General features: G+C 40.6%; 1 protein-coding gene across 2 annotated transcripts in view; it reads left to right on the top strand.

Moving 5' to 3' along the window:
- LOC139265917 (guanine nucleotide-binding protein subunit beta-4) overlaps positions 1-16,515 on the top strand; it is a 97,704-nt gene that overhangs the window by 69,440 nt on the left and 11,749 nt on the right. For both annotated transcript variants that reach the window (XM_070883503.1, XM_070883502.1), the window contains 6 exons: positions 431-534; positions 6,845-6,883; positions 6,979-7,085; positions 8,283-8,346; positions 8,442-8,604; positions 11,474-11,540. In XM_070883503.1, the coding sequence (XP_070739604.1) occupies positions 478-534; positions 6,845-6,883; positions 6,979-7,085; positions 8,283-8,346; positions 8,442-8,604; positions 11,474-11,540 (497 nt within the window). In that variant the 5' untranslated portion in view covers positions 431-477. The remainder of the gene's footprint in view (positions 1-430; positions 535-6,844; positions 6,884-6,978; positions 7,086-8,282; positions 8,347-8,441; positions 8,605-11,473; positions 11,541-16,515) is intronic.

Consider the following 16,515-nt stretch of genomic DNA (forward strand, 5'->3'; position numbering starts at 1 on the left):
TTTGAGGAAAAACTGAAATATTACTTAATTGCCATTCAAAAAAAAAAGGAACAGTTGTCTCCTGAAATTTTCGGGATATGTTTCCTACAATAATGTGCTTTTCTGAGGGCTTTGGGTTAGATATATTGTCAGTACTGTAGGGACAGCTGTAACTTTCATCTAACAAATCTACTTGGTGCTGTCAGTGGTGAAGAAAGTTTCCATAGCATTTTCATTTCTGATTGGAAGATGAAACTATTATTCAAAATCCATTTAAAAAGAAAATGTGGGTTTGATGGGAAGCTGTCTTTCTACAGCGGGGTGAGTAGTGAACCTTTTGTAAGTGTTGACCTGTTCTAAAAATGATCTCAGAAAAATGGTTATCACAATCGATCATAGCATTCAGAAGTTAACCCTTTGTGTGATTTTTGTTGTTGTTGTTGCATTATAGATCTGTTTCGTGATAGTGTGTGGACATTTTGATACCAAGCCAGGACAATGAGTGAACTGGAACAGTTGCGGCAAGAAGCAGAGCAATTGCGGAATCAAATTAAGGTAAGATTCTACATCAAGTTTGCACTCTTAAATTAAGTTACAGTCAGAAGAAATGAACCAAAGTTAAAATATCACTCTTGACTGAAGGAAGTGCAAAGTTATCTTAGTTTGCTATGTTTGAAATTGCATGATCATCTTGACCTAACTTGTGTGTCCTGTTTGCAGTATTATAATTTGGTGTTCAAATTCCTTGAAAACTAAACTTTTATCATGCTCAATATCCCGTCCTCAAAGGTTCATTTTTTTAAAAACTCCTTTAAATGCATGAATTCTAATTCTTCCACTCCAATTTGCTAGCTGCATCTTCCTTTAAGGCAGCCACTCATGCTGAGGTGTAGGACCATAGGCAGCAATCATGGGATACCTGACCCTGGTGGCTATTCATCCATGAGCTAAAGAGAATGTTGAAACTGTTCAGCTATGGAAATCTTCACAACTGAGCTCAACCACAAGCATCCATCTATTTAGACTTCCAGTAAAGGTTGCTGATGACATGCAGGGATCTTGGCAGGCCATACTCCAGGACACCCACCAAAAACAGTGGGAATCTTGCTGCCGTTATGGCTGAGATCAGCTAATATAATTCACTTGCATGAAAAGTATTTTTAATTAAGATTGTCACGCCTCTGCATAGTCATGTTGCTATTGTTGGTTCAATTAAGTTTCTGGTTCGTGATGTCTCCTAGGATGTTGATAGTGGGGGGTCTTGATTGTGCTTGGGGTGGAAGATTTGGACCTTTTATTGCTGGAGATGGCCATTGCTTGACATTTGTGTAGTGTGATTGTTACATGCCAATTGTCAGCCCAAGCCTGGATGTTGCCTAGGTCCTGCTGGTTTTGGCTGCCTCGTTAGCAGAGCAGCCCAGTTTTGGACCTTGTGATGGAGAGACTTGCTCTCGAATAAATTGCTTTTTGTAAGTACGCCACTTGTCTAGAGTCAGCAGTTGTGAAATAGGGCTTGCAGCCATCTGTCCATGCCTTAAATCACATTGAAACTCACTCATAGCCTACTCCCAAGTCCTAGTGCTGGTGCCTCAACCCTGCCGTTCTTGGCCATGATGTGAATGTAAAGCATCGCTGTAACACTGCAAAACCATTTTCTCATGAATCACAAAATTTTAAATGTTCAAAAAAAAATATTTCTAGTTCATTGCTAAATGTTTAACAGTTAACTTGTTACAAGTTGTAATATATTTGTCTGTTTGGTTTTATTGTAGTGGCAAGGATCGGTCCTTGTCCATCTCCTGTTTCTCATCTGCATGCTGCTTCTCGGTGCCATCATCTGAAAACACAACAATGTCCAGTTCCACATGTATGCTGACAACATTCAGCTCTACCTTACCATCACCTCTCACGACCCCTCCACTGCTTCTGTACTGTCAGACTGCTTATCCGACATCCAGTCCGGGATGAGCTGAAATTTTAAATATTGAGAAAAATGAAGCCACAATCTTCGATCTCTGCCACAAACTCAGTTACATAGCCACTGATTCCATCCCACTCCCTGGCCACTATATCCGGCTCAGCCAGACTTCGCAACCGTGGCCACCTATTTGACCCTGAATTCCAACCACATATCCCCTCTACCTTGAAAATTGCTTACTTCGCAATATCATCCATCTCCACATCTGCCAATCTGCTGAAATCCTCAACCATCCTTTTGTTACCTCGACTCGACTATTCTGATGCTCTCCTGGCCAGCCTCCCATCTTTCGACTTACATATACTTGAGCTAAACCAAAACTCTGCTGCCTGTATGCTAATTTGCACCAAGTCCCATTCACTCATCACCCGTGTTCGCTGACCTACATTGGCTCCCGGTCCATCAACGCCGTAAAACTTATTTAAATCCCTCCATGGTCTTGCCCATCCCTTTCTGTAACCTCCTCCAGCCCTACAACGTTCAGAACTCTGCCCCTTGCCGTGTTGCCCCTCGCCGTCAGGGTAGCCTTGAGGAAGAGTTCATAGAGTGCATAAGGGACGGGTTCCTTGAGCAGTATGTAACGGAAACAACCAGGGGGCAAGCTATCTTAGATCTGGTCCTGTGTAATGAGACAGGATTAATAAACAATCTCCTCGTAAAGGATCCCCTCGGAATGAGTGATCATAGCATGGTTGAATTTCAAATTCAGATGGAGGGTGAGTAAGTTGGATCTCAAACCAGAGTACTAAGCTTAAATAAAGGAGACTATGAAGGTATGAGGGCAGAGTTGGCTAAAGTGGACTGGGAAAATAGATTAAAGTGTAGGACGGTTGATTAACAGTGGTGTACATTTAAGGAGATATTTCACAACTCAAGGAAAATATATTCCAGTGATGAGAAAAGGGTGTTAAAGAAAAGATAGCCATCCGTGGCTAACTAAAGAAATAAAGAACGGTATCCAATTAAAAACGAGGGCCTACAAAGTGGCCAAAGATAGTGGGAGGACAGAAGATTGGGAAGCTTTTAAAAGCCAGCTAAGAATGGCAAAAAAAATGATTAAGAAAGGGAAGATGGACTATGAAAGTGAACTAGCACCAAATATAAAAACAGATAGCAAGAGTTTCTGTAGGTATATAAAAAGCAAAAGAGTGGCTAAAGTAAATGTTGGTCCCTTAGAGGACAAGACCAGGGAATTAGTAATGGGGAACATGGAGATGGCAGAAACTCTGAACAAATATTTTATATCAGTCTTTACGGTAGAGGACACAAACAATATCCCAACAGTGGATCGTCAAGGGTCTATAAGGGGAGAGGAACTTAAAACAATCACTAAGGAGGTGGTACTCAGTAAGATAATGGGACTAAAGGCAGCTAAATCCCCTGGACCTGATGGCTTGCATCCTAGGGTCCTAAGAGAAGTAGCGGCAGGGATAGTGGATACATTGGTTGTAGTTTACCAAAATTCCTCATTTTCTGGGGAGGTTCCAGCAGATCAGAAAAATGCAAATGTAACACCCCTATTTCAAAAAGGAGGCAGACAAAAAGCAGAAAACTATAGACCAGTTAGCCTAACGTCTGTGGTTGGGAAAATGTTGGAGTCCATTATTAAAGAAGCAGTAGCAGGACATTTGGAAAAGCATAATTTGGTCATGCAGAGTTGGCATGGATTTATGAAGGGGAAGTCATGTTTGACTAATTTGCTGGAATTCTTTGAGATGTAACAAACTGGGTGGATAAAGGGGAACCAGTGGATGTGGTGTATTTTGACTTCCAGAAGGCATTTGACAACATAAAAGGTTACTGCACAAGATAAAAGTTCACCGGGTTGGGGGGTAATATATTAGCAATTAGATTGGCTAACTAACAGAAAAGAGTGAGTCGGGATAAATGGTTCATTCTTGGGTTGGCAATCAATAACTAGTGGGGTGCCAAAGGGATCAGTGCTAGGCCCCCAACTATTTACAATATATATATATTAACAACTTAGAAGAAAGGACCGAATGTAACGTAGCCAAGTTTGCTGACTATACAAAAATGGGAGGAAAAGCAATGTGTGAGGAGAACACACAAAATCTGCAAAAGGACATAGGCTAAGTGAGTGGGCAAAAATTTGGCAGATGGAGTATAATGTTTAAAAGTGTGAGGTCATGCACCTTGGCAGAAAAAAAATCAAAGAGCAAGTTATTATTTAAATGGAGAAAGATTGCAAAGTGCTGCAGCACAGGGAGACCTGGGGGTCCTGGTGCATGAAACACAAACGGTTAGTATGCAGGTACAGCAAATGATCAGGAAGGCCAATGGAATCTTGGCCTTTATTACAAAGGGGATGACGCATAAAAGCAGGGAAGTCTTGCTACAGTTATACAGGGTATTGGTGAGGCCACGCCTGGAAAACTGCGTGCAGTTTTGGTTTCCATATTTATGAAAGGATATACTTGCTTTGGAGGCGGTTCACTAGATTGATTCCAGAGATGAGGGGCTTGACTTATGAGGAAAGGTTGAGTAGGTTGGGCCTCTACTCATTGGAATTCAGAAGAATAAGAGGTGATTTTATCGAAACTTATAAGGTTATGAGGGGGCTTGACTAGGTGGATGCAGAGAGGATGTTTCCACTGATAGGGGAGACTAGAACTAGGAGGCATAATCTTAGAATAAGGGGCCGCCCATTTAAAACTGAGATGAGGAGCAATTTCTTCTGAGGGTTGTAAATCTGTGGAATTCGCTGCCTCAGAGAGCTGTGGAAGCTAGGTCATTGAATAAATTTAAGACAGAGATAGACAGCTTCTTAACAGATAAGGGATTAAGGAGTAAAGGGGAGCAGGCAGGGAAGTGGACCAGAGTCCATGATCAGATCAGCCATGATTGTATTAAATGGCAGAGCAGGCTCGAGGGGCTGTATGGCCTACTCCTCCTATTATGTTCTTATTCCTCCTATTATGTTCTTATTCCTCCAACGTTGGCTGCTTGTGCACCCCCCACTTCCTTTGTCCCACTATTGACAGCCATGCCTTCAGCCATCTAGGTCCTAAACCTGTCCACCTCTCTCTTTTTAAGATGCTCCTTAAAACCTACATCTTTGACCAAACCTATCCTACATAAGAACATAAGAATTAGGAACAGGAGTAGGCCATCTAGCCCCTTGAGCCTGCTCCGCCATTCAACAAGATCATGGCTGATCCTAATGCCTGCTTCTTTGGCTCGGTGACCGTTTTAGTCTGATTACTCCTGTGAAGTATCTGGGGACGTTTTACTATGTTAAAGGTGCTTCTATAAGTGCAAGTTATTTCTGGGGGCTTTTTCCCCAAAGTTTATATCCTCGAGCTGTATGTGGGTGAGTTTGTATTTTAAATAAGCCATTAGCCCTTTCACTAAGGCATCAATGCAGAATCTGTACGGTCAGGCAACAAATAGTTTGATTTGTATTACAGTATAGAAAAATAAGAATTGCAATTTAGTTTGAAGTCTCCATTTTCAAATTACTGAAATTAATGTTATACTGCTGCTGATAATCCTTCAGGTTTTTTCACAACTGGATTTGTTTCAAAAATAGTTTTGTATTTTATGAACTCATTAGTCATAGCAATCTGTAACTTAGAATTTTTGTGCTCTTAGTTTTCTCGTGTCAGATTTTCTACATACAGTACACATCAGCTGACATTTGGAGGTGCAATGCTGTGTATTGGTCATAATGGGAGACAACTTCAAACAGCCCAACTTTTAATGTTGGCTATTGGTCTATTTGGCTTAGTATATATGTGTACATTTTTATTAAGTTATTAAATGTCACCAAAAAATTAAGCTTTTTATTTTGAAGTAGTTATTAAAAATCCCAGCCACAATTATTGTATGCTAGAGATTCCTTCTTTAGCTTATATTTTAGCCATTTTGCACTGAATGCATTCAGCAACTTATATTTACAAAGTGCCTTTAACATAGTAAAACATCCCAAGGCACTTCACAGGAGCATTCTAAATTAAAAGTTAACACGGCCACATAAGGAGATATTGGGGCAGGTGACCAAAAGCTTGGTCAAAGAGGTAGGTTTTGAGGAATATTTTGAAGGAGGAAAGAGGTGAAGAGGTTTAGGAAGCGGATTTCAGTGCTTGGAGCCTTGGCAGCTGAAGGCATGGCCACCAATAGTGGAGCGATTAAAATCGGGGATGGTCCTGATGCCAGAATTAAAGGAGTGCAGGTATCTTGAAAGGTTGTGGGGCAGGAGGAGATTAGCGATAGGGATGGGCGAGACCATGCAGAGATTTGAAAACCAGGATGAGATTTTTAAAATCGAGTGTTGCTTTACTGGAAGCCAATGTAGGTCAGCGAGCACAGGGGTGATGGGTGAATGGGACTTGGTGCGAGTTAGGTCACGGGCAGCTGAGTCTTGGATGACCAAGTTGATGGAGGGTAGAACATGGGAGACTGGCTAGGAGTGAGTTGGAATAGTCAAGTCTAGAGGTAACAAAGGCACTGAGGGTTTCAGAAACAAATGAGCTGAGGCAGGGGCGAAGTGGGGCAATGTTCCAGAGGAGGAAACGGGCGGTGGCTCCCTCCCTCAGCTCCCCTTCCCCCTCCCCTCCGCCCCGGCTCTCCCCTCCTCCGCCCCCGGCCTGGCTCCCCCTCCCTTCCCCCCCCCCCCCCCCCCCCCCCCAAATCTCTCCTGGCTGCCCCTCTCCCTCCCACCTGCCCCCCTTCTCCCTCTCACCGTGCCCCCTCCCGCCCTAAATGCGTGAATTGCCTAATTCAGGGAGATTATTTTAGTAGCACGGTGCTATTGCTATTACAAGTAAGCCTAATGGCATTGAGAACAGCATCTTAAGTTATGGAGTTGGATTTATTACTTGTGTTAAATATCAAGTGAAGTAAGTAGAATTTTGTTTGTCTTTGCAGGATGCAAGGAAAGCTTGTGGCGATTCCACCCTAGCCCAGGTAAACAGTTAATGGAAAATGGGCAAATAGCTTGTATTACCTTTACGTTCTTTGCCAGTTTCATAGACGTACCGCTAACTAAACTTTATTTCCAGATCACAGCTGGTCTGGATTCAGTTGGTCGAATCCAAATGCGTACAAGGCGTACATTGAGGGGACATTTGGCTAAAATCTATGCCATGCATTGGGGATCAGACTCCAGGTCAGTGTTTGAATGTCGACTCTCTTAACCATATGATTATATGATCGGTTAGTACAGTAACTTACAATTTTAGCTCACATTTATCGTGTTCATTGTGATCTTTCTGATGAATCAGTTGCACTGTTGACTGTGATCAGCAATTTTTAGTCCGCATTCAGTTGGAGGTCGTTTGATTTTAATGGCATTCCTTTCATTTATTTCAATGGCTGCTATCTAGAGTTCTTCTTTGCTTTTGTGCTTTTGACATTTGCACATGTCAGAGCTAATCCATTAATGCCTTGAAATTATGTCGAGGAATTAAAACAACTGTGCACTTATTGAAATGGTTCCTTGCTTAAAATTAGTGTTTTACAGAAACCAATGATGAAAATGTTGCAATGATGGATCTTTGCAACATCAATTTACCACTGACTGTAAAAATATGATTGTAGTCACATCATATGATCCCGTTTGGTCAGTGGTGACCAGCTGGTACAGTACATGGCTAAAACCAGTCCTTATTAACAGAGTGCGCATTAAAATAAAAATTTTACTTTTTTAGTTGATGCATTTAATCTCTGGTTTTCAAATTTGCAGTATAGTGTCATCTGACGTGGGATAAAATTAAGAATTGAGCAGTATTGTCCAAGTGTTCAAGTTGAAAAATATTTTGGCAAGGACAAGAATTTAATGTATCATAATTGTGTAGATTTATCAAGTTACAGAAATTTTTTATAGCACAGGAGGAGACCCTATCTGCTGGTTCTATGAAAGGGTTATCCACTTTTACTATTTACCTGCCTTTTCCCCCTTTTTAAAATTTTACTTTTTTCAAATATGTATCTTATTTCTTTTTAAAAGCTACCATGGATTCTGCTTCAATCCTTTACTATTTTGGGTACATTATTCCATGTTCTAACAATTCTGTGTTTATTAAAAAAAAATTCAAATCACTTTGTCCTCTTGGTAGTAAATTTATGCTCTTTAGTTACCGAGCCACTGACTGTAGTGGTATTTTCTCAATTTACCTCATCAAAACTCCTCAATTTTGAATGCCTGTCAAATCTCTCTTTGTTCCGATTATTAAAGCACCAGTTTCTCTAGTCTCTCTTCATAACTAAAGCCACACAGCCCTGCTTTCGGTTGAGTGAAATTTGTTTTCCACCCTATCCAAGGCCTTGACTTCCTTCAATGCATAAAATATTTTTGTCTTTGCAGACTTTTAGTCAGTGCATCTCAAGATGGAAAGTTAATCATCTGGGACAGTTATACAACAAACAAAGTAAGAATGAAATTGCTTTTACTGTTTTAAAATGTGTTCGATCTAGATTAGTATGAACTCAGTAACCACTTGATATTTTCTTGTCTTTCCTATAGATGCATGCTATCCCTTTACGATCATCGTGGGTTATGACTTGTGCATATGCTCCATCTGGAAACTATGTTGCTTGTGGTGGGCTGGACAACATCTGTTCAATATACAGCTTGAAAACTAGGGAGGGCAATGTTCGAGTGAGCAGGGAACTACCAGGACACACAGGTAAGGTAATATTGGTGTAAGTGGTCAGAAATGTTAATCTCAGTGCTTCCCCAATGGCTGAACTGGTTAAAGTTGTATGTAGATGAGTGATACTGATCATGGAGGTCCTTGTTTTGATGTGTAGCTGAGGCAGTGATAGAGGTATTATAGTTGGCCTAATTACCACCTGTGCCAGGAAGAGGAAAATTGGTCAGAGTTCCTCTTCCTGCTCTCTCTCTCTCTCTCTCTCTCTCTCTCTCTCTAAGGATTCTTCTTGGAAAGTTTGTAAGTTGAGCCAGGATGAGATCCAATACAGTTGTGATACTGAGGTTGAATAGCCTACCAACACTTTGTGCTGTCACAAAGGAATGACCAAGTCTTGGGCAAGGCACTGGGAGGTGCTCCTGTGAAACTAACAAAGCAGAGTTAATGCCTTCATGCAGGGAGGCAAGGAAACAAAAAAAGTGCAATCTGATCAGTTAAACATCAAACTTAAATTTTTTTTTTGTGGAATGTCTGGTAATAGTCACGAATTCATTGTTGCATCCATTACCATGTCTTTTTCTCATCAGTATCAGTTTTCACCACTAATTTGAAGTTGTAGAGGCTATTCTGATATCAAGATGCATTTGATTAGTAGGATACTTGAATTCTGCATAACTCATCGGCAACCTCACATTTTGAATATTGCTGGAGTTATGGGTACTTTACTTTTACAAGAACATCAATGCATTAGAAAGGATACAGAGAAGAGTAACGAAGATGACTTCAGATGTCATTCTGTGCAACTTGCTTAATTTAAAACTAAATTTGCTCCTACTGGAGAAAAGATTTGAAGCATATGCTCCCAGGCTTTGGACAAAGTAAATGCATCTGGGTTTCTTGGATTATGAGTGCAGACTAGAAGATATGAGTAAGAATGTGAGATTTCTTTTGACAGATTTTTTGCCAAGAGTAGGAGAAATGTGGAAAAGCAGTTAACGATAGTTTAATCTTTGGTTTAAAAACATGGTTGAAATGATCAGTATAGGTTTAGGTGACACATTCTGTGGTTCCAATTCTGTTGGAACTCTGGAAATGTCATCTGTGGAATGTAACTAGTTAGAATTAAGTAATGAAGACTGTGATACAAAGATGGGAGGAAAAGCAATGTGAGGAAGACACACAAAATCTGCAAAAGGACATAGACAGGCTAAGTGGGCAAAAATTTGGCAGATGGAGTATAACATTGGAAAGTGTGAGGTCATGCTCTTTGGCAGAAAAAATAAAAGAGCAAGCTATTATTTAAATGGAGAAAGATTGTAAAGTGCTGCAGTACAGCGGGATCTGGGGGTACTTGTGCATGAAACACAAAAGGTTAGTATGCAGGTACAGCAAATGATCAGGAAGGCCAATGGAATCTTGGCCTTTATTGCAAAGGGGATGGAGTATAAAAACAGGGAAGTCTTGCTACAGAGTATTGGTGAGGCCACACCTGGAATACTGCGTGCAGTTTTGGTTTCCATATTTAAGAAAGGATATACTTGTTTTGAAGGCAGTTCAGAGAAGGTTCACAAGGTTGATTCCAGGGATGAGGGGGTTGACCTTTGAGGAAAGGTTGAGCAGGTTGGGCCTCTACTCATTGGAATTCAGAAGAATGAGAGGTGATCTTATCGAAACATATAAGATTATTAGGGGGCTTGACAGGGTGGATGCAGAGAGGATGTTTCCACTGATGGAGGAGACTCGAACTAGAGGGCATAATCTTAGAATAAGGGGCGCCCATTTAAAACTGAGACGAGGATAAATTTCTTCTCTCGGGGTTGTGAATCTATGGAATTCGCTGCCTCAGAGCTGTGGGAGCTGGGACGTTGAATAAATTTAAGACAGAAATAGACAGTTTCTTAAACGATAAGGGGTTATGGAGAGTGGGCAGGGAAGTGAATCTGAGTCCATGATCGGATCAGCCATGATCGTATTAAATGGTGGAGCAGGCTTGAAGGGCCGTATGGGCTACTCCTGCTCCTATTTCTTATGTTCTTATGTGATGTTAAAATGGTATGAGTTTTTGATTGATTTTTATTTCTGGTAATCACATTCGAGCTTTATATTTTTGGAAACTATTTATGATCATTTACTGTGCTCAGGAAACTAAAGTTGGAAGAGACTGTGTAAATTATACATATTGGCCCGGGATATGCGGTTGGGATGACTGCAAACTGGCAGTGCTCACCATCATTCCGCCTTTGAAACTGACTACAACTTCAGGATTGGCGCACGAGGAAATCCTGAAGATGCGGTCTGTCATTATCTACTCCGAAACAGGCTGCATTGTGCCCCCCACCCCCACACACAGCCAGCAATCTCTGTAATCACCCAAGTCATGGAAACTGACACAAACTTCATATCTTCCGCAGTCAGTACGCTGTTGAATTCGTCACTAAAAGTTAGAATCAAAGGGATTAGGTGTAACTGGGGTCTTAATAGCATTATTACTTCAAATCAAATGTTAAGGGCCTGGAAAACTCATTTCATTTTGTGCAGTGTGAAATTTGTCCATTTCAATAAAAAATTAAATTGTTAAAGTTCAAGTTTGCCTTTTCCCCATGAGAGCCCCAATCTTTATTTTGCTCTCAACATTTTTAAAAAGTTAGAATTTTAAGGGCTCATGCACGTCCTTATTTGCTGTCTGAGAATTCTGCATTTTGATTAGCTGCTTAGACAGCTTGTTGACGTTGCTGCTGACTGCAAATTCCGGGCCGTTATGTTGGAAGGATCAGGTTCAAAGGAATGAAGGAAGCTCTGCATGAAAATTTCTATCATCAAATTGAATGTTGGACTTGATTGCAGAAATTATGCTAATGTTGATACTGAAATCATACTTTTACTGTTTGGTTTGTTTTCTTTACAGGTTACTTATCATGTTGTCGTTTTCTGGATGACAACCAGATTGTTACAAGTTCAGGAGATACAAGTTGGTAAGTTGGAAAGCCCTGTGAATGATACAGCACAGAAGGAGGCCATTCGACCCATCATGTCTGTGCCAGTTCTTTGAAAGATCTATCCGATTAGTCCCACTCCTCTTCTCTTTCTCCATAGCTCTAACTTTTTTCCCTTCAAGTATTTATCCAACTCCCTTTTGTAAGCCTCTATTGAATCTGCTTCCACTACCCTTTCAGGCAGTGCATTCTAGATCATTTAAAAACTCGCTGCGTAATTTTTTTTCCTATTGTGGTCTCTGGTTCTTTTGCCAATAATAAATCTATGTCCTCTGGTATTTGAGTCTTTTGCCTCTGGAAACAGTTTTGCCTTATTTATTCTATCAAAACCATTCAAGATTTTATCAAATCTCCTCTTGATCTCTACTCTAAGGAGAACAACCCTTGTTTCTCCAGTCTTTCCACATAATTAAAGTCCCTCATCCCAGGTAATCTAGTAAATCTCTTCTGCACCCTCTCTAAAGACTTGACATCCTTTCTAATGTGTGGTGCCCAGAATTTAACATAATACTCCAGTTGAGGCCTAACAAGTATTTTATAAAGGTTCAGCATAACCGCCTTGCTTTTGTACTCGCTACCTTGATTTTTCAAGCCAAGGATCCTGTATGCTTTTTTAACAACTTGTCTTGCAACCTTTAAAGATTTGTGTACATACACCTCCAGATCTCTCTGTTCCTGTACTCCCTTAAAAATTGTACCATTTAATTTATATTGCCTCTCATTCTTCCATTCTGCATCCCAAAGTACTTAAGGAAGTGCCCCTAGAAATAGTAGATGCATTGGTGATCATTTTCCAACAGTCTTATCGAATCTGGATCAGTTCCTATGGACTGAAGGGTAGCTAATGTCTCACCACTTTTTAAAAAAAAGGGGGGAAGAGAGAAAACAAGTAACGATAGACCGGTTAGCCTGACATCAGTAGTGGGGAAAATGTTGGAATCAATGATTAAAGATGAAATAGCAGCACATTTGGAAAGCAGTGACAGGATCAGTCCAAGTCAGCATGGATTTATGAAAGGGAAATCATGCTTGACAAATCTTCTAGAATGTTTTGAGGATGTAACAAGTAGAGTGGACAAGGGAGAACCAGTGGATGTGTATTTGGACTTTCAAAAGGCTTTTGACAAGGTCCCACACAAGAGATTGGTGTGCAAAATCAAAGCACATGATATTGGGGGTAATGTATTGTCGTGGATAGAGAACTGGTTGGCAGACAGGAAGCAGAGAGTAGGGATAAACGGGTCCTTCTCAGAATCACTAGTGGGGTGCCGCAGGGCTCAGTGCTGGGACCCCAGCTATTTACAATATACATCAATGATTTAGTTGAAGGAATTGAGTGTAATATCTCCAAGTTTGCAGATGACACTAAACTGGGTGGCGGTGTAAACTGTGAGGAGGACGCTAAAAGGCTGCCGGGTGACTTGGACAGGTTAGGTGAGTGGTCAAATGCATGGCAGATGCAGTATAATGTGGATAAATGTGAGGTTATCCACTTTGGTGGCAAAAACATGAAGGCAGAATATTATCTGAATGGCGGCAGATTAGGAAAAGGGGAGGTGCAACGAGACCTGGGTGTCATGGTACATCAGTCATTGAAAGTTGGTGTGCAGGTACAGCAGGCGGTGAAGAAGGCAAATGGCATGTTGGCCTTCATATCTATGAGTATAGGATTTGAGTATAGGAGCAGGGAGGTCTAATACAGTTGTACAGGCCCTTGGTGAGGCCTTATCTGGAATATTGTGCTCAGTTTTGATCTCCTAATCTGAGGAAGGACGTTCTTGTTATTGAGGGAGTGCAGCGAAGGATCATCAGACTGATTCCCAGGATGGCAGGACTGACATATGAGAGGAGACTGGATCGACTGGGTCTGTATTCACTGGAGTTTAGAAGAATGAGAGGAGATCTCCTAGAAACATATAAAATTCTGATGGGACCGGACAGGTTAGATGCAGGAAGAATGTTCCTCTCTGCATTTACCCTGTCCCAGCTCCCTCAAAATCTTATACGTTTCAATAAGATCACTTCTTTTTCTTCTAAACTCCAATGCGTATAGGCCCAACCTGCTCAACCTTTCTTCATAAGATAACCCCTTCATCTCAGGAATCAATCTCGTGAACCTTCTCTGAACTGCCTCCAATGAAAGTATATCCCTTAAATAAGGAGACCAAAACTGTACGCAGTACTCCAGGTATGGTCTCACCATCGCTCTCTACCTTTGTAGCAGGACTTCCCTACTTTTATACTCCATTCCTCTAGCAATAAAGGCCAACATTCCATTTGCCTTCCTAATTATTTGCTGTACATGCATACTAACTTTTTGTGTTTCATGTACAAGGACCCCCAGATCCCCCTCTACCCCAGCATTTTGTAATCTCTCTCCATTTAAATAATTTGCTTTTTTATTTTTCCTATGGATAACTGTACATTTTCCCACATTATACTCCATCTGCCAAATTTTTGACCACTCACTTAGCTTATCTATATCCCTTTGCAGATTCTTTGCGTCCTCCTCACAACGTGCTTTCCCACCTATCTTGGTACCATCAGCAAATTTGGTTACATTACACTCGGTCCCTTCATTCAAGTCATTAATATAGATTGTAAATAGTTGAGGCCCTGTGGCAACCCACCAGTCACAGTTTGTCAACCTGAAAATGACCCATTTATCCCAACTCTTTGTTTTCTGTTAGTTAGCCAATCCTTTATCCATGTTAATATATTACCCCCAACCCCGTGAGCTCTTATCTTGTGCAGTAACCTTTTTTCCTCCTTTATCGAATGCCTTCTGGAAATCCAAATACACCACATCCATTGGTTCCCCCTTATCCACCCTGCTCGTTACATCCTCAAGGACCTCCAGCAAATTTGTCAAACATGATTTCCCTTTCATAAACCATGCTGACTCTGCTTGACTGTGTTAGGATTTTCTAAATGTCCTGCTACTATTTCCTTAATAATGGACTCCAGCATTTTCCCAACCACAGATGTTTGGCTAACTGGTCTATAGTTCCTGCTGTTTGTCTGCCTCTTTTTTTAAATAGGGGTGTTACATTGTGGTTTTCCCAATCTGCTGGGACCGCTACAGAATCCAGGGAATTTTGGTAGATTACAACCAATGCATCCACTATCTCTGCAGCCATTTCTTTTAAGACCCAAGGATGCAGGCCATCAGGTCCAGGGGACTTGTCCACCTTTTAGTCCCATTGGTTTGCCTAGTACCTTTTCTCTTGTGATAGTGATTGTTTTAAGTTCTCCCCTCCCTATAGCCCCTTAATTATCTATTATTGGGATGCTTTTTGTGTCTTCTACCATGAAGACCGATACAAAATATTTGTTCAAAGTCGCTGCCATTTCCCTGTTTCCCATTATTAATTCCCCAGTCTCATCCTCTAGGGGACCAATGTTTACTTTTGTTACTCTCTTCCTTTTTGCATATCTGTAGAAGCTATTGCTGTCTGTTTTTATGTTTCTTGCTAGTTTACTCTCATAAACTATCATCCCTATCTCTATTTTTTTTTTAGTCGTTCTTTGCTGGTTTCTAAAAATTTCCCAATCCTCTAGTCTTCCACTGTTCTTTGCAACACTGTATGCCTTTGTTTTCAATTTGATACCATCCTTTACTTCCTTAGTCAGTCACGGATGGTTCATCCTTCTCTTAGATTCTTTTTTTCTCACTGGAAATATCTTTGCTGAGAGTTAAGAAATTTCTCAATTGTTTGCCACTGTCATCTACCATCTTACTCTTAAATCTATTGTCCCAGTCCACTTTAGCCAACTTTAAGTTCAGAACACTAGTTTGAGACATAGTTTTCTCACCCTTGAACTGAATTTGAAATTCTACCATGCTATGAACTCTTCCCAAAAGAATCCTTGACTTTGAGTTCATTAATTAATCCAGTCTCATTACACTTTACCAGATCTAAAATAGTCTGCTCCCTGGTTGGTTCCACACCGTATTGTTCTAAGAAACCATCCCAAATACACTCTGAACTCTTCCTATTTATAAACTACTTTTGGGTTCCTGTTTATGTTGGCTGTTAATCTTATCTCATACTTTCTCTTTGCCCCTCTTGCTCCCTTTTTTTAGATCTGCTCCGTACTTTCTGTATTTAGCTTGGTTCTCTCCTGTATTATGAACCGTATGTTTTAAGCCTCATTTTTCTGTTTCACTTTAATCTTTTTTGCCATCCAGGGAGCTGCCCTTATTTTCCCATTTGTGGGAATGTCTACTCTGTATCCAAACCATATCCTCATGGCTGAACTTCTACATCAGCTCCATTTTCCTGCTTTATCCCCATATGCCTTGATTCCCTGAGTTGATCTCAGTCTTAATTATAAACTTCCAAAGTTCTCTTGATTTAGGAACCGTTCCTTAAGATTAGAAAATTGTGCATGGTGCTCCATTATTTAAGAAAGATGAGAGAGAGAAACCAAGGAATTATCGAGCAGTTAGCCTAACATCTGTTGTCGGGAAATTACTGCAGCCTATAATTAAGGATAGAGTGATTGAACACCTTGAAAATTTTCAGCTGATCAGAGAGAGCCAGAATGGATTTGTAAAGGGTAGGTCATATCTGACAAACCTGGTTGTATTTTTTGAAGAGGTGACTAAAATAGTGGACAGGGAATTTATATGGACTTTCAGAAGGCATTTGATAAATTCCCTCATAAGAAATTGTTGGCTAAAGTTAAAGCTCAAGGAATTAAGTCAAATTATTGACCTGGTTAGGAAATTGGCTGAGTGGCAAGAGACCGAGTAAGGATAATGAGCAAGTACTCTAATTAATTGGATGGATGTGACTAGTGGTGTCCCACAAGGATCTGTGTTGGGACTTCAACTGTTCACAGTATTTATTAACGACTTAGATGATGGGATAGAAAGCCAAGTTTGCCAATGACACAAAGATAGGTGGCATTGTAAGCAGTGTAGATGGAAGCATAAAATTACAAAGAT

This window comes from Pristiophorus japonicus, chromosome 6 (assembly GCF_044704955.1).
Source record: "Pristiophorus japonicus isolate sPriJap1 chromosome 6, sPriJap1.hap1, whole genome shotgun sequence".
Taxonomy (NCBI): domain Eukaryota; kingdom Metazoa; phylum Chordata; class Chondrichthyes; family Pristiophoridae; genus Pristiophorus; species Pristiophorus japonicus.